The sequence below is a fragment of the Ictalurus punctatus genome, chromosome 2 (assembly GCF_001660625.3).
Source record: "Ictalurus punctatus breed USDA103 chromosome 2, Coco_2.0, whole genome shotgun sequence".
Classification (NCBI taxonomy): Eukaryota; Metazoa; Chordata; class Actinopteri; order Siluriformes; family Ictaluridae; genus Ictalurus; species Ictalurus punctatus.
In genome coordinates this window covers 11,248,704-11,273,676 of record NC_030417.2, presented here as the reverse complement: position 1 = coordinate 11,273,676, position 24,973 = coordinate 11,248,704, and the positions used below count along the sequence as shown (strand labels likewise).

Here is a 24,973-nt window from a genome sequence, read left to right as displayed (position 1 = left end):
ATATTTTCTTTATTGTTAAATGTAAGAAAATGTTAGGCATATGAGTTGACATTTTAAAATGTAAATTTTTCTGTAACTGTAATTGAATAACTCTTACATTTAAAATGTATTAAACAATTACAGTAGACATTATTGGTATTATAATAGTTTTTGCTTGTCACTGAACAACTTATTCTTTGTTGTCAATTTACAATTTTGAGTCCTTTGTTCTGTCAAGTTTTCTGTGTTTTGTCATGTTGCTGTAACATAAAATACAGTCAGTTCAACACCCAAAACAAAATAAGGGGAATATGTGGGGCCAAGGGGTGGTAGCCCAAACAAGATGGTATAAATGGAACTCATCTGGGGCCAGTGGATGGTGGTTCACATGGGCCCCACTTGTAACTCACCTATGCCCAAGCAGGTGCTCACATTGCCTAAGGCACATGGGTCCCACAGAGAAATTTTTATGAGCCCTATTTGGGCAATCTACCTGGGACCCAAACTCTATCCCATCAAAAACCTATAACCCACACAAATGCTCATTATGCCACCATGTCAACTGAGTAATTCAGCTGGGGGAAGCCCCAATTCACAAAAAAAGCCCCAAAATCTGCTAGCTGGTTAAAACTGTTTAAGAAAGATAATGACTACAAACATACATCCAATCATCCCAATATTGGTTGCACAAATGTTGCAAGAAGCCTATAATGTTCAGAATGGAGGAGGAGCTAAAATCCCTACAAGTCTCAACCATTTTAGACAATACGGGAATAGGCTCTGTGCTGTTATTCTCGCTAGAGAGGCCTTCCCCAAATAATTGTGCAAGTGCAGATTATTCTGAAACTAAATTTTGCAGAATAAAAGAGCACTTAAGATGTCTAACTGAAAAATATTGTGTTATCCTAAAGCTATATAGTTGTCTACATTTGTTTAAGCTCAAAATATCACTATAGTAATTTTTACTCATTTTCTTGAGGGGTGCCAATAATTATGTTGTTAACTGTAGATGTATCTGAGACAAGGACTCTCTAGGCTTCTGCTCTGTGTTTGCTGGTGCTGCCATGCCTAATATGTCTATGAAGCAATTCTTTTAGCAGTGTTAAGACCCAGGCTATTCTGGTGCTGTGGGCCTGCAGAGTGTTGACGGGATACTGATAATGAAGCGGGCATCTCATCAGATTTATTTTGGGGTCTGTTCCTTATGAAGAGAATTTGACCTTTGTAAGCATGGGCCAGAACACAGAGGCCCACAGGGACTGGGTAAATATAGGGCAGTATTATGAATGTGACATAATTCAAGAACTGCACAGAGATTATTTTCTTTAGCTTGGATTTTAGTTGTAATAAAAAATTTGCAAGCAATAACAATCCATACAAAAACAGAACAGCCAGACAGATTACAGGTTTAAAGATATTCTCAGATATTACCTTTACAAAAAAAAAAAAAAATCACAGTACAGTTCATTATATGGATTTTTATTTTTTTTTGCACTTCTTTTGTTTTATTTCCAAATCATATGTCAGGATTTAACCTTTGTAATTAAGATTAAAAGCAATAATCATAAATATAAACCGCTTTAACCTTGGGGAAAGAAAATAATGTACCAGAACATGTCACAAATAAGGTTTAGAAGGCCTCCATTAATATAGCACCTTTTTCTGAGCCAGTGCGAAAACACACTAATGATCACACCTAACATAACGCATAGACAGAAAGAGACACGATTATCTATGGTATATCAGACTACAGGCACACATAATACATATCTTGCTGTTTCTTTTTGAGTCACTCTTAAAATATCAACTGTATACTGTATAATACTGTATATAAAACAGCAAACCCACATAAACACTCCATATATATACCCCGGAAATATTGGTTTACCTTTTTGTTTCAGTTGCACAATCATTTGCACCATCTGACCATACATAAATGTTTCACAGAAGTGACAATATAGAAATCATTTCAGGAAGGAGGTCAAATGAATTGAATATACAAATAAAGTAAGGTATATAGTGTATACACACAAGCAACAATTTTACACCGCAGTTTTATTAAGTGAGCAGTGAGGACATTCAGGCTCATTTCTTAAAGAACAATGTTTTAAACACTGGTATTTAATGCGAATTAAGGCCTAATCTGTTTATTTTGTTTGTTTTGTTTTTGAAAGCAGTGACAAAAGACTTTCTGCTTTTGAAAATATGCATAAAAATTATTTTTATGAATTTTAAATAAATTCACATTTAAAATTCATTTTACACTCAACCATCTTACATAATCTTAAAACAGTATAGCGTCTCAATTTGGGGAGACGTTTTTTCTCCTTTTTCTTGAAGGCTAACTGTTTGTTACTCCTTTTTGGAGCATCTGCTTATTTTTCTGTATTTATCTTAAAGTTGCATTTATATAAGTTTCGAAGTCGAAGTAAAATCCTCTGACGGTAACTGCTTGCATATGCAACTTTGTTTTAAATAAAAAACATAAAAACAAAGTTCAAAGTGTGGCTAAATGTTAATGATATTAACGTTGTGCTAAGTACGTAGTAAAGTGATAACTATAATGCCAGACAAAGCTTTCAAAATTACACCCAGTTGGCTTAAAGTTTCATTATGAAATTATTTATAATATCCCTCTGTGTCATTTTGATAGAGAAATAAACAGATCACCCCTTACTTATAAATTTGATGAACTAAACAAATTATGAATGACTGCAAACCATGGCTTTAATCCCAAAGAAAACATTTTATCCTTAGTTTGAATAGCTAAATATGATAATACTGTAGAGAAAGCCGTGCTGCTGTGTCACTCAAAACAGAGTATTTTCAGTTTGCTTACTTTACATTAAAGAACGGGAAAGAAAATAGAGCCGAGACGTCGTATGACTCCAGTTAACACCAGTGCTTAATGTTTCCAAAGAAACTTTGGAAGCTTTGCAATGGAATTAAGTACAAATGATGGACATTGTTGCATTAATCAGTTATCCACATTTACTACCACTTAAAAAACTGTCTCCTTGATATATTTTTGACTAAGTACCCAGTTAGAGGTCAGAGCATTTCAGCTGGCTAGAATGTTACTAGAAATAAGAGAATTATGTAATAGCACACCATAATCTTTTGGTTGTTCTCCTACATTCACACACAAACAAGCTGAAAAGAAAAAAAAGCAGATGTCAAGATGATATTTGGAGCATTGAGTAAGGTAACAGTGTAATTTAAGACCACAGTATATGGTAAATATCATATAACAATAAAAGAGGATTACAGTTGAATATTAATATTTATGTCTTGGGTGTTCATGCAGCATAGATTTCTTATTTGGACATATTTCTGGCACCAGGAATAACCACAGTAGAAGTGCCAGAGACAAACATACACAGAGCCGTTGAGATTTTATCAAAGAGGAATTAAGCAAAATTATTTGGTATGATATACAGACCAAAAAAAAAAAACATTTCCTTCCATCTTTTAAAAAATAAAAATATATCTAATAAACATTCATGCCAATGACATTGGCTTCACATTCAACTGAACACAATATTAATCTTTTTAAAAAATATATTGAATCTTGAACATACAGTAGAGACCTGCAAAGGTGTTCACCATCACCTACTATATAGATACAGATTAAACCTCCATTGCATTTCACTCAAAGTATTGCACAGTGAAGCCTCATCATAAGGCTCATCATGGTCAACTCTGGTATAAAAATAGTACAAGAACAACTAACACACCAAACAAATCTTTTCTCACAGGCATCTTTAGAGACAACGTGCATATTCCAAAATCCATGCTGAAGCGAAAACAAGTAGAAACTTGCGTCTTTGAGGCATGCATCCCATTCACAGACAGTCTTCCGGTTGAAAAAAAAAAAAAAACTAAAGGAAAAATACTTTGGAGGAGAATGCACTCTTATCAACCTTTCTATACAACGGTCTCTACTCCAATAAGCTTGGGCGTGAGTATGCGAGGAGTGATGCCATTATTGAGATCTTCTTCAAACTCAAGGAGCTGGCCCATGAAGTTGAGGTTGGGCGAGATGATAGGCCTTCGCATCTTCACAAACTTGTAGGCATCTGTCATGGTCATCCAAGTGTGTTTCATCAGGTATGCAATGACAATAGTGGCAGACCTTGACACGCCCGCCTGGCAGTGAATGAGCAGTCCCTTGCCTGCCTGGTGAGCTTCTTCTGTTGATGCAGATGAAAAGACAACCGTTTAAAATCTAGACCTAGGATTGCTTAACATTAAATCGCTGCTTGGATTGTAGCATGGGGGGTGGAGTTTGCTATTCAGAACTTGAACGCAGTGCTGTTTATGCTACGTGATATTGACTCGGGTTAGAAGCAGCATTTAGTCCTGATGCACTGGTCATTTGTTGTAATCACAGGATTTAACCCTGACATCATTTTTTGAGAGGGTATTTGAGGACAAAATTGAATATGTAATTATGACATTATGGAATAATTAACCTCTTTAACTAAACCAGGGGTTACTAAAATAGGGGCTGTGACCAAAAAGAACAGGCTCCTCTTTTGTTTCATTCATTTATTTTACAAATATATATTAGAACTAGGGGTGCACGGTGGCTTAGTGTTTAGCACGTTCGCCTCACACCTCCAGGGTCGGGGGTTCGATTCCCACCGTGGCCCTGTGTGTGCGGAGTTTTCATGTTCTCCCCGTGCTGCGGGGGTTTCCTCCGGGTACTCCGGTTTCCTCCCCCAGTCCAAAGACATGCATGGTAGGCTGATTGGCATGTCCAAAGTGTCCGTAGTGTGTGAATGTGTATGTGAGTGTGCCCTACGATGGATTAGCACCCTGTCCAGGGTGTACCCTGCCTTGTGCCCGATGCTCCCTGGGAAAGGCTCCAGGTTTCCCGTGACCCTGAAGGAAGGATAAGTGGTGTAGAAGTGGATGGATGGATTTGGAAATGTATACAAAAGACAGTTTTAATAATTTGAAATTCAATCAAGCAACATTTAAAGTAATAGTGTATGTGCTATTTTAGTTACTTTAGTTATAGTTATTTTAGTATAGACACATCCATCTACCTCTGCTTAACAAAATACCATGGTGTCTCAAATTGCTTACTTACATGCTATCCTAGACTAACTGCTTAGTGTTTACTAACACTAACTGGTTTTCCTATTACAGTTACTGTTTGAATTTTTAAAAAAATCTCTCATGTCGCTTTCAAACTTACCAAAAGGTCTGCTTTGCATACCAGTCTTCTGGATTTTCTAAATTAGTCAATATTTTTGAATGTAATTTCAGATGCAGATCTGAAGGAGAAGACTCAGAGCTGTTATTTTGGCAAAGGGAGGTAGCACAAAGTATTGACTAAAAGGGTGCCAATAAATGTTGCACACCTATATTTAACAAAGATTTTTTTTATAAACCTGTTTTGTTTGCAATTGTTTGATATCCACGAGAGAAGAGTAGTTTTGTGGATTTTTTTTTTATAACAAAAAATCAAAAAGGTTAAACAGTAAAGAATTTTTCACAGCCTTCTTTGCTCATATTTACCAAGGGTGCCAATATTACTGGAGGGCACTGTATGTTACAGTAGTCCTAAATTATAAATATGTAAAAAAAAAAAATTTAAAGTGAAGTGGTCAAAGCTTGTGATCATAAGTCATAATGGTCATTTTGGTGTCCTTTGCACTAATTTATTTTGTGCTCAGTGAGGAGCTCAGAGGAGATGGTGTCTCAAATAGAGATGTCTGACTGGTCCAATTACCTGTTTCTGCGTTCTGGAGCTTGGGGTGAAGTTACACATTGGGGTGTAATCTCAACATATGATTAAAAAATATGACTCAGAATGGACAGACAAGGATCTTTATCAGCTTCGCGCCTTCAGTTGAGTAAATTGCAGATTTGTGTAAAAAGTGTGCATCAGGACTGGGATTCAGCAGGATCCAAAAATTCATGGGAGCTGGCAGTCAGATATGAACCTCATGGGACAAAAAGACCATGGTGATTAACATGTTAGCAAATTGGACCTGGTGGTATTTTTGCACCGCATTTATTCATTTCTCCATTATTAACTCTTTTACATGTTCAAGAACTTTTTGGCCCAATTATATTCATTAGAAAAGATCACAGATCGCTACAAACAAAAAAAACTATTATACCGGGTGGGACTGGTTAAAGGTCTAGGTGTAGAAGGGAGAACCATCCCACTTTCAGCAGAACCGACACCAGGTTCCCTTGTCAGTTTGTCAATTTTGCTTTAAAGGCTTGATCACACACTGCTCTAGCACAAAACCTCCTCTGTGTTCTGGGTTGCAGTGATGGCACCAATGTGGTCCCTGGTGCATCCTGCATAGCTCATTCCATCTGCTGTTGTGGTCTTTCAATCCCATCTCTGTGGAAATAATGTCCCGGCACAGATACATGTCTAAGGTCAGTCTGTTGTGTCTGTATGTTTTGCTTGCATCTCAGACAGAAGGAGGCAATTATTTAATGCTTCATGGGCCTATGTGTAGCCTTCCAGTAGCCTGTGTGCCAATATATTGCTGATACAACTGAAGCATAGGGTTTCTACATCAGTCACTGCAGCCAGTATGTCTGCTCTTCAAGCACATCACATCTTCAACATGCTCTAAAATGTGCAATCGTGTGGGTGGATATACCACAAACTGGAATATACACTTGTGCAGCCATATTGGGTAGAACTTTATTTCACCGAGGCAGCCTTAATACTAGCCTGTAGGGCATTCATTGCCACTGCTGTGCTGTGCTCCTTCTTTACACAGTCTTTAGTTTGTGTTAATGATGAAAGATATCAGCCCTCTCTACCGAATTGGGCCTCATCTTCAGAGAATGAAGACAGCACATCAGCATCTGTCCTTGTATGTGAGGAGGCTGTACTATGCTCCCTCAAGTTCTGTACGTCAGTAACTGTTGTGTTTCTGCTAACAGCTCTTGCTTTTGGACCATGTCTGCTAATAGCTCATCTAATCTGCTTTAAAACATAGTATTGGACTGCTCAGCAGAGTCTTCTCACAGCTTTAGTTCCTGCTGATGCCATACAGCGAAGGAGCATACCTTTTGTTTCAATAGTAGTATCTGTAGCCATGTTTGTTGTTGGCTTTGCAGCATCAGAGGAAGGGCATTATACTGCTCTTATGGCAGGGCTCTGTAAGTACTGGTCACAGATATTCACGTCCCAAATAATCTGAGCATCGATCAGGTCTCACATTTGTCCGACTTCATCAGGGTTTGTATTGTTTTGTTTCTTAATATAGTGTCTGAATACTTTTTCCCCTATCAGTTTTGTTTTTTTAAACCTATCTTTGTTTATGCTTATGAACACATATTTTGAAGTGGATATGTGCTATGGAAGTACACTACCGTTCAAAAGTTTGGCATCACTCAGAACATTTCACATTTTTCCATGAAAACTCATTCTTTTAGTTGCAATAGAGAATATAGTCAAATTAACAAGGTTAGAAATAATGGTTTCTGCTCTGGAATTACATTTTAGCGCTTCAAACTTTGTTCATCAAAGCAGTTACAGTCTTGCAGACCTTTGGTGTTCTAGCTGTCAGTTTGTTGAGAAGTCTGAATAAATTTCACTCCATGCTTCCTGAAGCACCTTCCACAAGTTGGATAGGCACTTTTTCGTTCCATCTGGTCAAGCTGCTCCCACAGCATCTCAACAGAGTTGAGATCCAGTGATTGCATTGGCCAATCCTTTACATACAGAATACCAGCTGACTGTTTCTTCCTTAAATAGGTCTTGCTTAATTTGGAGCAGTGCTTTGGGTCATCGTCCTTTTTTAGGATGAATTTGGCTCCAATCAAGTGCCATCCACAGAGTATGGTATGGCTTTGTAAAATGGAGTGATAACATTCCTTGTTTAAGATTCCTTATACCCTGTGCAAATTTCTCACTTTACCAGCACCAAAGCACCCCCAGACCATCATATTTTCTCCACTTTTCCAGCATCTTTTCATTTGTTCTGCAACTTACAAATTTTCTTCTCTGTGATCCAAGCACCTCAAAATTTGTCTGTCCATAACACTTCCCCCCAATCATCCTCTGTCCAGTCTGTGTTCTTTTGCCTATTTTAACCTTTTCCGTTCATCAGGCAGTTGCAGATATGGCTTTTTCTTTGGAACTCTGTCTATAAGGCCAGCCTCCCAGAGTCACCTCTTCGCTGTTGAAGATGAGACTGCTGTTTTGCAGTTATTATTTGATAAAGTTTCTAACTGATAACTCAAGTGGTGAATCACGCTTCTTTTCTATCCTGCTTAGGGCAAGACTGTGCTGTTCTGTGAAGGGAGTAGTGCACGTCTTTGTTAACAAAATCAGCTGATTCCAGCTATAATAGTCATTTACAACATTAACAATGTCTAGACTGTATTACTGATCACTGTATTGTTGTTATTTTAATTGAAAATTAAAAAAACAAACAAAAAAAAAAACAAGAAAAAGAAAAAAAAAAAGCAAGGCAATTTGAGTGATTCCAAACTTTTTAGCGGTAGTTTATATTAAAAAAAAACCAAAAAAGAAAAGTGTCCAAATACTTATTTCTCCTCACTGTAACTAAGGTTTGGAATATGTAAAAGCTGTCATACTGTATGGTCTCACTGACTTAAAGTTCGTAATGGCTGGACTGGACAATCACTGCATTGCTGAAATGTCATTAGAATCATCTTTGATCAGCTAAGATTTGATTATTAGATTACTGTCTTCAAGGTATTACCAGTGAATTGATTGATAAAATCAGAAGGCAGTTACCATACCTATAAATTCAAATGCTTCTTCAAAGTACTGACGTAGGTTCTGCTTGTTGCTGTCGGTGGCAGGTAAGCGTTTATACTTGCATATCCCTAGGTCATAGAGGTATAGTGGGAGGTGCGTGGTGACATTGAGAATGTATCCAATGTTCAGCCTTTGCATTTGGTCAAGGTCCTGTGCATCACGCTCATTTCCCAGGTACAAGAACGGCAGAATAGTTGTCAGCTCAGCATTCTCAATATCAGGGCTGGAGGGCAGCAAGTGAGGTAGTGCCCCAGACAGGGCAACAGCTGCACCAGCATCATGACCCTCTTGAAGTTGTAGGGAGCTCTCACATAAGTCCTCATAGCCATGTCTGAAACTGGAGAAGCCACCTGTAAGGGACACATATGCACATGGAATACTAGTAATGGCATTAATGGCATTAGCTTAATCTCAATTGTTCCGTACTTAACCCATTCCTCCTCTTCCTGTACACACTCTTACTGCTGACTTCATGATACACTTTGCTCAGAAAGTCACTGACATTCAACTTGATTCACTTGACCCAATACCATCTACACTTCTCCAGACAATCTCCATCAACCTCTCTGAATGTGACTGCTAGGATCAATACATCTTAACAGTTAGTCTGGTTCCTTCCATCTTGTGTGATCGAGTCACACCTCTGCTTTATAAGTCCATACTTTACCCACTAATGTTTCTAACTACAGACTTGTTTTCCTTCTTTCATTTCTATCCAAGACACAAAACTGTCCTCGTCCTCCTTGACTACTCTCCTACCACTGACTATGAATCAGCAGATCCTCATTTCTACTCTTATTTTTCACTTATTTCCTTATAACATGTTAGGTTCTATAACAGAAATTCTTAACTAAAACAGATCCCCATTTAAGCATATAAAAAATAAATAAAAAGGACCCAGAGTCCCAACTTAGTCCCTCTGAGTGCACTCAGTTTCTACCACCCGTTGGTAAGTGTCCATAAGAATGCTTTGCATTTGATGAGTAAGGAGTGTAGTTATGGTCCAGCTAAGAAGCAGGAACAACTCCACTAAGAACATCTAAGAACTCCACCAGTTGAAGGTATCAAAAACAAACAAACAAAAAAGTCTGCACACACAATTAGAACAATGCTCAGCTTTTACATAAAACTGCTTTGTCTCTATTACAGTACAATAAAGTCCTGGCATCCCTGACATGTTTCAAGACTGACTGCTGCATCATGGATCTGCTCCACTTGTGTCAATTTAGCAACATCAGCTGTAGAATCAGTGCTGACTTCAGTCTCAGCAGTATGAGGGCTTAATTGAGCTGGGGCACATACTTTCTGGCATGTGGGTTTAGCTCTGTTGTTGATATCTTCTCATGATGCACTGACGAACATGAAGGTGGTTAGTAGAGCTCCTGCTCAACAGGTGCACTGGTAGCATCCTCTCTAAAAGTTCTCAAAACACAGCCATCTGCCTCAATGGTTAATAATTCCACAGATACCAGTGGCTCCTCTTCCTTGTGTGGCCTCCTTTCTCAATTATCTGGATTGGTCCGGCTTGGGACCTACAGCTGGAATATTGGTAGGAACCCACAGGGTAGAAGATCTTCATAGAGAGTACAATGAGGTCCTTCAACCTTTTATGACACAACTCATGATTAAAACCCTGTGTCCTGGATAAAGCTCAGCAGCTTTAATACTTTCATCAAATCTTGCTTCGATATTCAGTCCCATTTTGTGAGAATTCTTAGGCGCAACAGACTAACTCTCCAGAAGGTGCTGTCGTAGTTGCATGACATACTCTGAATGGCTTCTTTAGCCCTTCCCTGCAGGACTGGTACCAAGGATGAGGTCAACTGGCAACATAGGTTGTCTGTCAAACATTTATATGGTGAAATTCTGGTACTGCCATGTATTGTGCGATTATATGCATGAACAAGGGATTGACAACATCTCTGGTGGTAATGTGTGACCACATGAGTGGTTGTTCCTCTCTAGAATTTCAAGCATACTCTGGAGTGTTCTGTTGAACCTCTCAAGAGGGTTCTCACAGGGATAATATGGTGTATTTCTCAGCTTTTCTGCTCCAATCAATCAAAACAGCTCTTTGATAGACTGTGACTCTCCTCAAAAGCTCTCCTCTGATCACAACTAGGAAACCCACAGCACAAAATAAGCTTCTCCCAAAGTGCTTGTGCCACCAGAGGTTTGTGATAAAATTTGTAAACTAAAGTAAAATAATGACTATTAAATGGCAAATGTCTCAGCTGTCTAGTTTGAGGGAATGACAGTCCATGCACACAAGCTACAGTGGGTGATAGAGTGGGGTGACAGCGGGCGGCTCTCTGAAGATTCTCCTAAAACACCTTTTATACGTGCAGCATTGTTCATCAATATCTATAGTCATCCATGGGCAATGATGAAAACCACACTCAGATTCAAAATGGCCAATGTCGTCATGAACAACATGCAAGTCTATCTCTCTATATTGACAAGCTGATAACATACATCTCCATAATTGTCCATTCGCTTCTAGTGCTAGACACCATCCCAGAGCTAAAGTCTACACTAATCATCATGTACCATTCTTGGTACTGTCTCCTACCCAGGGAAGATAAAGTAGACGGGGATTGCAGAACCATAAAAAGGCACTTCACAACAGAACATTTACCCCTCACAGGTGCAATTGACTGGTGTTCAAATATGCCAGACAGCATTGTGTTTGACATCTCTTCCCTTGCATCAATTTCCTCTTTTTCCAGTAGGAATGTTTGATCTTCAAGGGAGTGTGTATTTACATGTAGTGTGTGGAGTGTGTATTTACATGTAGTGCTCTGTGTTTGATGTTAAAGAGATAACCAGAGGTTTCCAGCTGCATCAAGCTTTACTCAAGTCATAACATAGGTCAGGGGGTTGTTGTCAGATACGATTGTAAGGTCAACACCAAACAAGCAATTATTGAATGTTTCACAAACTGCTAATTTTAAAATCAGATACTCTAACTTATGGGTAAAGCAGTTTTCTTCACTGATAACCCTTAAATGGCATAAGCTATTACTTGCAGCTTTCCAGCTTAGAATTTGTCAAAGCAAGAACAGGTGTAGATGTCAAACTCTCAATAATGGCCATGAAATCAGTCTCATGTTTAGCAGTCCACTCATTCTGGAAAGGAAGATGAAGTTGGAAAGTGTTCCATTATGTGCTCTCTCTTGTACAGTTTCCCTTTCTTTTTGGGTGTCTGATACTCCAATGTAAGGCAATTCAAGGGCTTTACTACTTTGGATCAACCATCGAGAAAAAAAGGTAGTACTCAGCAAAAGCCTAAAAGCACTTCACAACTCCTTTTGGTAGGAGGGTCAGGGCCAGCTCTGCAAGACAGAGATCTTACTGGGTCAGTATGTACACCATCTGCATGTAGTGTATGACATGCCCAAGGTACTTCACAGAAAAATTTCGGTCTCTCTCTCTCTCTGTTGAGCTACACATGGCCCCACATCGATAGTCTAAAAATCACTATGAGATTACTGTGGATGGTACAACATAGATACCATAAAGATGGCTGTGGATGTGCTTTCTTGGATAGCCTCAATGACTGCAATTGCTACGAACAGTTTACACTAGAGCTGCAACAACTAATCGATAAAATCGATAATAATCGATTATGAAAATCGTTGTCAACGAATCTCAATATCGATTAGTTGGGCTGCGTGTGGCACGGGGTGTATTTACTAACTATGTTACTTATGTACTGAGAACATGCTTCGGAGAGTAAATACTAAAATTGTGTCCCAAATGACGTACTGTACACTTAGACTATGCACGTGTACTCCACTGTCTAGTGTGTGAATTTTAGAAAGGTAATATCGTCTTAAAAGGAACTCTAGCGGGTTTTTTTTTTTACTAAGTATAAGTAGTATAAGTATAAGCCACTTAGTTTAAGCTGGAAGTATAAACCGCTTCCTAGTCAATGGCGTGTGACGTCATACGCACGGAGTCACCGACAATGTGTCACGTTCTTACGTAATAGAGTTAAGGACGAATGCAAATGCAGATCAGAGGTTTTTATTAAAGGAGATATGCAGACAAATCCAAAACGGTAATCCAAAGCGTGGTCTATTAACAGGCAAAAGGTCAGGCGATATACAAACAGGCATGAACTGGGTGAGGCTAGAATCGAAAATATGAAACGAGAAACAAGGTCAATAGCATGAAGCATGAACCGGGAACTGAGAACCAACCGCTTGGTAATGAGGTAAACTCAATGCTGAGCAACGAGGGGTTTAAATGACAAATATAATAATGGGTAAACACGGACAGCTGAAAACAATATTGACACACACTCGGGAAACAACCACTGACAAAGCAGGGCAGAGACAGAACACAACCATAACAAAAGCATATGTCCTTCGTAAACAAAGTTACTGTGATTGCAGACCGAAAAGTGTGCGTTTGCTATGCGTTTAAGTATCTGGCTGGTGCACGCGTTTTCCGAGCATACTGCAATACTGCAGCACTGTCTCAAGGGGAAATCATGACACAATGACTTTCTTCAGTTTACTGTTTATGTCAACATTACCTTGTTATTATATAATATAAACTTATATATTAGTTTATAATATATATAAGTATTTATGCATTATTTTTATGATGCACAAAAAGCACTGAATTAAACTACAGTCCTAAATTAATAATATTTATTCTGGTGTGTGTATTGGGTTCTTTTCAGTCTTATATAATTGGACAAACAGTTGTGTAAAGTTTTAGTTGGAAGTTTATATTTGTAACACTCAGTTTGTGGATTTTATGTTAAATAAACGAAAAAAAAAATGGTACTGAAAGTTTGCTCCCCCATTTCCGATTAATTGGAAAAAAATTAATAATAATCAGCCAACTAATCGATTATGAAAATAATCATTAGCTGCAGCCCTAATTTACACTCCAGTCTCCATCATTGAACAGTTGATAACTTCAGTTTGATATGATTTACTTAAAGTTAAAACTATAATGATGTCCGTACTCACGTTCCTGTTAACCCACTTGGCACTTTTTGGACTATATAGAGTTATAGAAGAGAAATTATTTAAAATCTGGTGTCACCCAGGTGAGGTTGGGTTTCCCCCTTGCTCTGGTTGCCTCAGGGAGTTCTTCCTTAAAACTGTCGCCTCTGGCTTGTTCATTATGGATAAAATTATACATTTCAAATTTCAAACTTATATCTGGATTTCTGTAAACCTGCTTTGTGACAATGTCCATTGTTAAAATTGCCATATAAATAAAATAATTAACTAAATAAATAAACAGAATTGAATTTTAAGAATTATTTGTCTGGAATCAACTATAAACCAAAATCCCTAAGACAATTACAACAATTAACATTCATATTCCTCAAGTGGATCAGACAGTCAGGTCATCCAGGAACACAAGCACTTAATTGAAATGGAGGTCTCCAACACATTTCTTCCTTAAGTGTTAACACGGGCTGGGAGCATTTGTAACAGTCTAAATATTAGTAACGCGCTAGATTTCCAGAAACAAATGGGGCAAATAAATGCAGTCTTATGCTTGTCTTATTCTGCAACTTCCACCTGAGAGTTGCCAGAATTTAGGTTCATTATGGAAAATCATTTGGTACCAATAAGGGCAGAAAAATATTCCTCTATCTTAGACAGGGCATAGGCATCCTATATGGCACACATGTCCAATTTTTTGTCATTAACACAGAGTCTGATTTTAAAATTAACAGAGAGTCTGTTTGGTGTCTGGTGAATGAGTGACGAATCAGCAGCATAATCACAAATTCAAAGCTAATGCTGAGGCTCGCCTACAGGAGCACCACTCATCTCCACTTCATGAACGCTGTATAAAATGTAAATAAAAACAGAATGCAATGATTTGCAAATCTCATAAACCCATGTTATCCATAATAGAACATAGAAAACATATCTAATGTTTAAATTGAGTAAAATGTATCATTTTAAAGAAAAAAATACGGTAATTTTGAATTTGATTGTCGCAACACGTCTCAAAAAAGTTGGGATGGAAAAGTAAGTGTTACTAAAAAGTGTTACTAAAGTGTTACTAAAGTGTTACTAAAAAGAAACAGCTGGAGGTTAATTGGAAACAGGTCAGTAAAATGATTGGGTATAAAAAGAGTATTTTAGAGAGGAGGAGTTTCTCAGAAATAAAGATGGGCAGAGGTTCACCAATCTGTGAAAAACTACATCTACAATTTGTCTACAATATCATCAAAAGAGTAAAAGTGGGCCTGGGAGTATGCCCATTTGGAGATGGCATATGACCGGGTCCCCAGGGGTTTAATGTGGGAGGTGTATGGGGTAAGGGGTTCCCTTCTTAGGGCTGTCCAATCACTGTACTCCCAAAGCGAGAGCTGTGTCCGGATGCTCGGCAAAAAGTCAGACTAGTTCCAGATGGGGGTTGGTCTCCGCCAGGGCTGCACTTTGTCACCAATCCTGTTTGTGATATTCATGGACAGGACATCGAGGCATAGTCATGGTGGGGAGGGGTTGCTGTTTGGTGACCTGATGACCTCATCGCTGTTTTTTGCAGATGATGTGGTCCTTATGGCGTCATCAATCTGTGACCTCCAGCACTCACTGGATCGGTTCGCAGCTGAGTGTGAAGCGGCTGGGATGAAGATTAGCACCTCTAAATCTGAGGCCATGGTTCTCAGTAGGAAACCGATGGAGTGCCTACTCCGGGTGGGGAATGAGTACTTAACCCAAGTGAAGGAGTTCGAGTACCTCGGGGTCTTGTTCACGAGTGAGGGGACATGCGAGCGGGAGATTGGCCGGAGAATCGGAGCAGCGGGAGCAGTATTGCAATCGCTTTACCGCACCATTGTGGGGAAAAGGGAGCTGAGTCGGAAGGCAAAGCTCTCGATCTACCGGGCAATCTTCGTTCCTACCTTAACCTATGGTCATGAAGGTTGGGTAGTGACCGAAAGGACTACATTGCGGGTACAAGCGGCCGAAATGGGTTTTCTCAGGAGGGTGGCTGGCCTCTTCCTTAGAGATAGGGTGAGAAGGAACTCAGAGTAGGTCCCCTGCTGGAGCTGCTGCCCCCGCAACCCGATAACGGATAAGCGGTTGAGGATGGATGGATGGATCATCAAAAGATTCTGAGAATCTGGAGAAATCTCTGTGCAAAGGGTGAAAATCAATATTGCATGCCCGTGATCTTCGGGCCCTCAGGTGGCACTGCGTTAAAAACAGGCATGATTCTGTAATTGAAATCACTGCATGGGCTCAGAAACACCTCCAGAACTCATTATCTGTGAACAGAGTTTGCTGTGTCATCCACAAATGTTGGTTAAAGCTCTATCATGCAAAGAAGAAGCCATATGTGAACATGATACAGAAATGCTGCCGTCTTCTCTGGGCCAAAGCTCATTTAAAATGGACTGAGGCAAAGTGGAAAACTGTTCTGTGGTCTGGCGATTCGAAATTTTTCATTCTTTTTGGAAACCATGGACTCCGCATCCTCTAAACTAAAGAGGACTAAAGAGGAGAGGGACCATCCGGCTTTTTATCAGCACTCAGTTCAAAAGCCTGCATCTCTGATGGAAAGGCATCACCAATGCTGAAAGGTATATTCAGGTTTTAGAGCGAATATAGGTTTTTCCATCCAGATTCCATCCCATCTTTACTTCTGAGAGACTCCACCACTCTAAGATACTCTTTTTATACCCAATCATGTTACTGACCTGTTTCTAATTAACCTCCAGCTGTTTCTTCAGTGAAGAAACTCAGAACTACATTTCCCAGCAGCTACTGCATCAGTCACATGACCACCTGCATCTGAATCATGTTCCTGTTAACGAGCATTCGTGTATATAGCCACAGTTTGCACTGCATTCTTTGTCTTACGTTTGTCTTTCTTTGCCATTGTCCCTGTTGCTGTGTTTATGATCTTTGGTTTATGATTACTCTTAGTGTTTTGCTGCTGATTCATAGTTCTTGTTTTGTGTTTGGTTGTGCTGTTAATTAAAGAAATTCTGCACTTTCATCCATCTCCACCTTGTAATCGTGACATTGTTCATGTTATAGCCGGAAGTACTTTTTTTTCTTGGTGCACACATAAAAACAAACAAAAATGTTCCACAATTGCAAATTATAATTAACAGGCAAAAAAGACAAGACAAGATGGCAAGGCAAGATGATGAACCCGAAGGAATGAAACAGATGGAACGCAAAGAACATTGTTCATGAGGGAACAGACGAAGGCCCTGTGTGGCCTCACAGTGTGGTGCTCAGCAAGCGGCAAACTGACAGATGCACTATCCTCTCAATTCAATGCCTGCTAGCCCAGCCAAAATGTGAAAAACATGGCAATGTTCACAAGACAAGTAGCCTAAGGATAAAAGACAGTTCACTGTTTACAGCTGTATATGATTTCCTTAAACATTAAGAAGCCTAATTTTCTGTGCTCTGTGTACATGTTCCCTGCTGAATACAAATGGATATATGAATTGTAAATAATTTACCAACTGTCCTGGTAAACATGAGCTGCAGATGCTCCTCCATCTTATGTAAGCTTTAAAAGTACATCTGTTTACTTGAAAGGTGCCAAATCAGCCTGATAAAAATAGCAATCAATATGGCCCATGTTACATGGCACAAACAAGCACAAAGTACTCATTTAATGCAGAAAAATGTACAGTGCATCAGGAAAGTATTCACAGCGCTTCACTTTTTACACATTTTGTTATGTTACAGCCTTATTCCAAAATTGGATTAAATTAATTATTTTCCTCAAAATTCTACAAACAATACTCCATAATGACAACTTGGTTTGTTTGAAATCTTTGCAAATTTATTAAAAATAAAAAACAAAAAGAACATGTACATAAGTATTCACAGCCTTTGCCATGACACTCAAAATTGAGCTCAGGTGCATCCTGTTTCCACTGATCATCCTTGAGATGTTTCTACAACTTGATTGGAGTCCACCTGTGGTAAATTCAGTTGATTGGACATGATTTGGAAAGGCACACACCTGTCTATATAAGGTCCCACAGTTAACAATGCATGTCAGAGCACATACTAAGCCATGAAGTCCAAGGAATTGTCTGTAGACCTCTGAGACAGGATTGTATCGAGGCACAGATCTGGGGAAGGGTACAGAAACATTTCTGCAGCATTGAAGGTCCCAATGAGCACAGTGGCCTCCATCCCAACTCTTCCTAGAGCTGGCCGCCCGGCCAAACTGAGCAATCGAGGAGAAGGGCCTTAGTCGGGGAGGTGACCAAAAACCTGATGGTCACTCTGACAGAGCTCCAGTGTGTCTCTGTAGAGAGAGGAGAACCTTCCAGGAGAACAACCATCTCTGCAGAACTCCATCAATCAGGCCTGAATGGTAGAGTGGCCAGACGGAAGCCACTCCTCAGTAAAAGGCACATGAGAGCCCACATGGAGTTTGCCAAAAGGCGCCTGAAGGACTCCCAGACCATGAGAAATGAAAAATTGAACTCTTTGTCCTGAATGGCAAGCGTCATGTCTGGAGGAATCCAGGCACCACTCATCACCTGGCAAATACCATCCCTACAGTGAAGCATGATGGTGGCAGCATCATGCTGGCAGCATCATGCTGTGGGGATGTTTTTCAGCAGCAGGAACTGGGAGACTAGTCAGGATCAAGGGAAAGATGAATGCAGCAATGTACAGAGACATCCTTCATGAAAACCTGCTCCAGAGCACTCTGGACCTCAGACTGGGGCGAAGGTTCATCTTCCAACAGGACAATGACCCTAAGCACACAGCCAAGATAACAAAGGAGTGGCTACAGGACAACTCTGTGAATGTCCTTGAGTGGCCCAGCCAGAGCACAGACCTGAACCCGATTGAACATCTCTGGAGAGATCTGAAAATGGCTGTGCACCGACGCTCCCCATCCAACCTGATGGAGCTTAAGAGGTCCTGCAAAGAAGAATGGGAGTAACTGCCCAAAAATATCTGTGCCAAGCTTGTAGCATCATTCTTAAAAAGACTTGAGGCTGTAATTGGTGCCTAAGTATTGAACAAAGGCTGTGAATACTTATGTACATATGCTTTTTTTGTTGTTTTTTATTTTTAATAAATTTGCAAAGATTTCAAACAAACTTCTTTCATGTTGTCATTATGGGGTATTGTTTGTAGAATTTTGAGGAAAATAATGAAGTAAATCCATTTTGGAATAAGGCTGTAACATAAAAACATTTGGGAAAAGTTAAGTGCTGTGAATACTTTCTGGATGCACTGTATGTACTTATTTGAAGAGAATATAAGATAACATCACTGTAGCAAACTGAATGAATGTGTAAAGAAACAGGAAGTCTGTCCTGTACAGAAACCACAGAAACAGTTCATAATTACTAGGCCGATATCATAACTACTGTAATGTGCTAGCATTTTGTACTCTATCTAAATATCACTAGTAAGACCTTGAGGCAATAACTGGCCTCTTTATGATTATAATGACGACCTGGTGGTTCCACAGTTAAAGTTCGGACCTGAGGGTTAAGTTCAAGTTCCCAAAACTGCCAAATAGCTACTATTGGCTCTTCAAGCAAGGCAAGACTCTTACCTTGGATATAAATTTCTGCCAATACATTAACAACTGGTATAAAAAAAAATTAAAAAGAGGCCAACCTCTGAGAACAATTGGGTCCCTCCCATCCCTACGTAGAGACTCCAGAACTACATGCAAAGGTTGAGATGATGACAGTCGAGTTGGGTCCAGTGTCCTCTCATCATAAATGATTATCTCTTTTGAAAAAATGCCTCTAAAGGAGTCTTTGCTCTGGTGGGAGGAAATGAGATCCAGCACAGTGATCTTGCCCTGCTGCAGGCGCCGGCGGCTGATCTTGTCTGAGCAGTTAATATGCACAGCGCCTCGGATATGGCTCTTGCTGTAGTCCAAAAAAGGCCTACAGTCTATTATTATTGGCAGAGGCCCCACTGGATGACCTGTGGGGCAATATGTCATCTTCTGAGCCAGCTCACTTGGGTGGATGATGCGCACACCACCTCTGGGTGTGCTGGATATGAGACTGGGTGCACTGACGGTTTCACTCTGGCCCACCATTGGCCTGGAGAAACCTCCGTGCGCAGCATAGTTGACGCCGGAATTCAAGTCGGGGCTACTTGTACTGACCTGGCTCAGTGTTTGGGTCAGGGTCTGTGTCTGGCTGTCTTTCTCGTAAGTGCTCACCATGCAACAGCTGGCACTGTTGCATCCACACGTCAGGGAACGAGTGGAACTGCTGGATGAGGGCATATAAGTGAGGTTGGTCACCTGGATCTCCACCACAATGGCGCCCACGGTGGCTTCCAGGTAGGTTGTGTCCAGATAAAATTGGAGCGGGACCACAAATCTGTCATCGAGGGAAGATGGAGGCATGGGTAAACCACAGAGCAAGGCTGGCAGACAACAAACAACCCAGCTGGGCACTCTGGGGTGGGGAAAAAGTGAGAAATGACAATTATTTAAATGACTGCATGTCTAAACTAATATAGTAAATAAGGAATAATTGACAATAGGCTGTTGAATTATTAGAAAATAATGCACACCTCGAGGTGGTAATGTGGGGTGGCCGTTATACCTGTGTTATTTTCTAATAATTCAATGGACTGGAGTCAATTATTCTGCTTATACCAAAGTTACCACACTTCAAGACCTTGTTCAGATGTTTTATTTCAAGACATTTGTCAGGTTTTTGTCCATAAAATGCTCGTGTGGAACTCATTTATAATGCATCCCAACTCAAGTCTCCACTGCTAATTCCAATACGTCATTTTTGAGCTAGGAACGGAAGCTTGAGCCATTGATACGCAGTTATTGGAGAGAGAGAGAGAGAGAGAGAGAGAGAGAGAGAGAGAGAGAGAGAGAAAGAGAAAGAGAGAAAGAGAGAGAGAGAGAGAGTTCATAAATAAATATCAATAAGCCTACTTGTTCACAGGGTTTTTCATTTTTTATTACTGCTGAAAATACAATGGATAAATAAATAAATATTGATACTTGTTCACCAGCTTATCACATGTGCTCTCTCGCACTCTCTTTCTTTTTTCTTGCTCGCTCTCTCTCTCTCTCTCTCTCTCACTCTCTCCCTCTCTAATAACTGCATATCAATGTCTCAAGCCTCCGGTTCGCCTCGTGACCGAATTACCACCTCGGCTTCACATTATTTTTCTAATAATTCAACGGCCCGTCATTCCTTACATATTTCTGGAAAATTGTAGTTTTGTTTGTTGTTAAATCTGTGTGCTGTGGTGGATAGTAGCCTAACTTTTCTGTTATTTCAGTTAACTTGGCGAAGTGATATGGAACTGTAATTCAGTCAATACCTGACTGGAACTACTTTTGCTGTGCATTTACTAAAAAATAATTGCACACCTCAAAACGTCTGTCAGCCAATCAGAATTGAGAATTCAACAGCGTTGTGGTATAAAAAGTAATAACTATTGAGGTCTGAATTTATAACATAATCTACTGAAGCTTATCCATAAATCAATAACCTATAAACAGGAAAATGTCAAATAAGACAATGCAGTTAGGTCTATAATCACTTATCTGAGAACACATTCACACTGGCTACATCTCCACTATAGCTCAATCTTAAGTCTAGGTGAATTCCTTGTGCTCGGATATATACACTCACTGGCCACTTTAATAGGAACACAGGTACCTCTGATCATTCATGCAGTTATCCAATTAGCCAATCATTTGGCAACAGCACGATGCGTGAAATCATGCAGATACAGGTCAAGAGTTTCAGTTAATGTTCACATTAAACATTATAATGAGGAAAAATGTGATCTCTGTGACTTTGGAAAAACATCACATGAATCATCAACTATCCAGTTTGGGTGAGCCTGTGCCCAATCTAGACTCAGATCCCTGTTCTTGGCTGACAGGAGCGGCACATGACGTGGTCTTCTGCTGTTGTAGCCCGGCCACCTCAAGGCTCCATATGTCATGCTTTCTGTGATGTTTTTCACTTCACCACGCATGGGTGGACTTTGACATTTGAGCCTAGGGGAAGGGGTCCAGGGTAATAGGACGAAAACTTCATAGTGTTATTCATTTACTGTCCAGTCATAGCACATCATAGTAACAAGACAATATGTTTTATTGTCTAGACAATAAGGGGCAATTCTGACATGTGAACATAAATACAACAAATTCTCATAAAATATCTAGAATATCTGGAAGTAGAGATGCATACACAACGTATGTAGGTTAACTAACGTAATTAATTAAAATCTGGTCATAATAATAATAGTGAAATTCTACTCACAAAAAACACAAGGCACAGTACAACCAAAGAGAGAGAGAAAGAGAGCGATAGAAATAAACCTGTAATGTTCATAATTTTGTATATAGGTATACCAGCTGGAGTTCATCTATAATTGGCTGAATTAATTGCTTCAATACATTCACAGAAGAATAAGACAGAAAAAAAAACGTCCTTTCCTGTCAACTCAATACAGTCTTCTCTAACTTTTGTCATCAACAAGGCATCACCAACTATCAGTCTATGCAGAATTTCGCAGTTTTTTATGATTGTTGCAGCCGAACATGCTTGATTTCACTGCAGCTTTTTTCAAAATTTGTGACGCAACTTGCAGAATTTCTTGTGCTTTTTTTGCGGAAAATACTCCAATTGGCGAAATCTCAAATCACACGAAAGTGTTTTGCATGGTCTGTGGAAAAATCTGCGGTAATTTTGAAAAATCGCAAGCTCCTCCGAATACCGCGGACGTGTTTGCTTAATTTTGCGTTCGTTTCTGCGAACACAAAATCCAGTCAAACCCTGGATTGCCTGACATATAGAACCTGTATTTCACTATAGAACTGCTGCTCACTGGATGTTTTCTGTGTTCCACACCATTCTTTGTAAACTCTAGAAACATGTTGTGCGTGAAAATCTCAGGACATTAGCAGTTTCTGAAATACTCTTGAACCACCTGGCACCAACAACCAAGTCACCGACCTCACACTTTCCCCCGTTCTTCAGGGAAACATGCCGAGCCTTGAGATGGATGGACTACAACAGCAGAAGACCACATCAGGTCAGCCAAGAACAGGGATCTGAGCCTTGACTACGCAAACTGGACAGTTAAAGAGTTCCCGGTGGTTTTTCCAAAAGCCAATGAGATCACATTATTTGATGTGAACATTAACAGAAGCTCTGGACCTGCATCTGTATGACTTTATGCATTACACTGCTGCCACATGACTGACTGGTTACATAACTGCATGAATGATTAGGTGCGGGTGTTCCTAATAAAGTGACCGGTGAGTGTATATCCTTGTTTTCATGAACTGCTCAGGCTGCGGACCCGTTTATAAATAGCCCTCTCTGAAACTCGGCATGAGGACGTGCTGAGAATATGATATACAGACACGTCCTGCATCCGACCTCACGCACACACACACACACACACACACACACACACTTCTGATTGATCATGATGCACAGTTTACAGGGCTTTTCCACACAAACACACTTGCCAGTTCTGAAAGCTCCAACATGAATACACACCTGCCAACAACAACACGCAAACGGTCCACAATCACCATCACAACTCACCTTCTGGCGTGTTTTATGAAGTCTAAAGGGTCCTTGCTGATATTTTAAAGGCGTTCGCAAAGCTTCAGATCATTCCGAGAGCTCCAGCAGGGTTTCTTCAGAGCATGTTCACTTTCTGCTTTGCTCCCTGATGGTACAGATTACAGAGTCTCACTTCAGAGTGGCACCGGATCGAGCCAATAGATTTCCTCATTGATCCAGTAATCATAGTTCTACTGGCTATGTAGCAAAACCAGCCCAGGAATTTTAAAAAAAAAAGAAACAAGGAGGAGGAGGAGGCTGGACGAATGTAAAGTCAGCTTTCAGAGGCCTGATCAGAGAGCAGTGCTTACTCAGCGTCCCGAGTGTGACATGGATGCATTCTCACTGACACACACAGTTTAACCAGACAACACTATCATGGTCAGAACGGATCTGGTCTGACTACACGTGGTACACGTGGTCGGTCTACTAGGACAGGGGTTCCCAAACTTTTCCAGGGCAAGGCCCCCCAAATGGCACTATCCTGTGACCAAGGCCCCCCTTTTGCAAGATGTCTTTAAAACACATTAAAAATACAGACTTCTGAATATATCCCCGTTTTTTAATTTTTTTTTTATTATTAATAATTACAGCTTACATCTTTAAATTACATTAGGAATTATATATATATATATATATATATATATATATATATATATATATATATATATATATATATATATATATAAATCATATATTTATTTATTTTTCATACCGAATTGTTGAGGCCTCCGGACGCCCCCTGGCGGCCCCCACTGTGAATACCACAGTACTGGGAAACAAATCTGAGCTTGAAGGCATTTTTAGGTCACATATATACTCACCGTCCTCTTTAATAAGAGTGTACACTATAAGAAAGTACCTGCAGATACAGGTGAGGTCCTAAATTTGCATACGCCGTGCGTAATCTGCAAAATGTTCATAAGTAAAAAAATAACAACAACAACAACAACAACAACAATAATAATAATAAGAGGAAGAGGTATCATAAAAATTTCATCTTGTTTTATTTATTTATTTATTTTTTATTTAATACTACCCCAATGCTCTTGTGCCCAATGCTCCCTGGGATAGGCTCCAGGTTCCCCATGACCCTGAAAAGGATAAGCGGTATAGAAGTTGGATGGATGGATGGATGGATGTCGTTACCTGGATGATCAACGACTCTGTTTATGTTTTGTGATAGTTTATTTTTTTGCAGCAACTAAATGGTTATGTAAGGCCATGAATCTCTGTAGCATTTCTACGAATATTGCCAGCTTTTACATTGCTAAGCCAAAGAAAATATGTTAATCAGTTCCTGCATATTATTAGCATTAGTTGAACTTTTTACGTTTGACATAAATTCTTTAAAATTCTCATTTTAAAAAAATAATAATAAACAATCAGATAAAAATTACATAAAAAATTAGTTGGTCTGCTGAATTATTTTTAACAAACAATTATTTCACCACATGATCTTAATTCTCAAGCCCTCCATAAAATGGTTTGTGTGTGTCTGAGAGCAGATAAAACACTAGTTATGGATGTGGTTTTATGAACACCAGATAACCACCAGGGGCAGTGTCTGGATATCCACAGTGTGTGTACAAACGTATGCCAAGACCTTCAATAGAATTACAAAGTGTCAAGTGATGTAG

General features: G+C 39.6%; 1 protein-coding gene across 3 annotated transcripts; it reads right to left on the bottom strand.

Moving 5' to 3' along the window:
* Positions 1–1,295: 1,295 nt before the first annotated feature.
* dusp10 (dual specificity phosphatase 10) lies at positions 1,296–23,745 on the bottom strand. Of its 3 annotated transcripts, none has more exons than XM_053687733.1 (4): positions 23,313–23,719; positions 19,369–20,093; positions 8,737–9,105; positions 1,296–4,172 (listed from the first exon to the last, which is right to left on the bottom strand). In XM_053687733.1, exons 2-4 carry the CDS (start codon positions 19,994–19,996, stop codon positions 3,907–3,909), a joined length of 1,263 nt encoding a protein of 420 aa, XP_053543708.1. In that variant the 5' UTR covers positions 19,997–20,093; positions 23,313–23,719; the 3' UTR covers positions 1,296–3,906. The 3 variants fall into 3 exon arrangements, with proteins under 3 accessions (XP_053543708.1, XP_017348788.1, XP_053543706.1); XM_017493299.3 differs by having other exon boundaries at positions 19,369–20,171; positions 23,313–23,718; XM_053687731.1 differs by having other exon boundaries at positions 4,031–6,349; positions 19,369–20,171; positions 23,313–23,745.
* Between the last annotated feature and the right edge of the window lie 1,228 nt (positions 23,746–24,973).

What these genes read in the sequence shown, in the direction of transcription:
- dusp10 (XM_017493299.3), bottom strand. Translation starts at nt 20,119, where the DNA reads ATGCCTCCATCTTCCCTCGATGACAGATTTGTGGTCCCGCTCCAATTT. An exon ending in GGACCCAATTGTTCTCAGAG is followed by an intron (nt 9,106 to 19,368) that starts GTTGGCCTCTTT and finishes TGTCCCTTACAG; the next exon opens with GTGGCTTCTCCAGTTTCAGA. An exon ending in AGAAGCATTTGAATTTATAG is followed by an intron (nt 4,173 to 8,736) that starts GTATGGTAACTG and finishes CTGCATCAACAG; the next exon opens with AAGAAGCTCACCAGGCAGGC.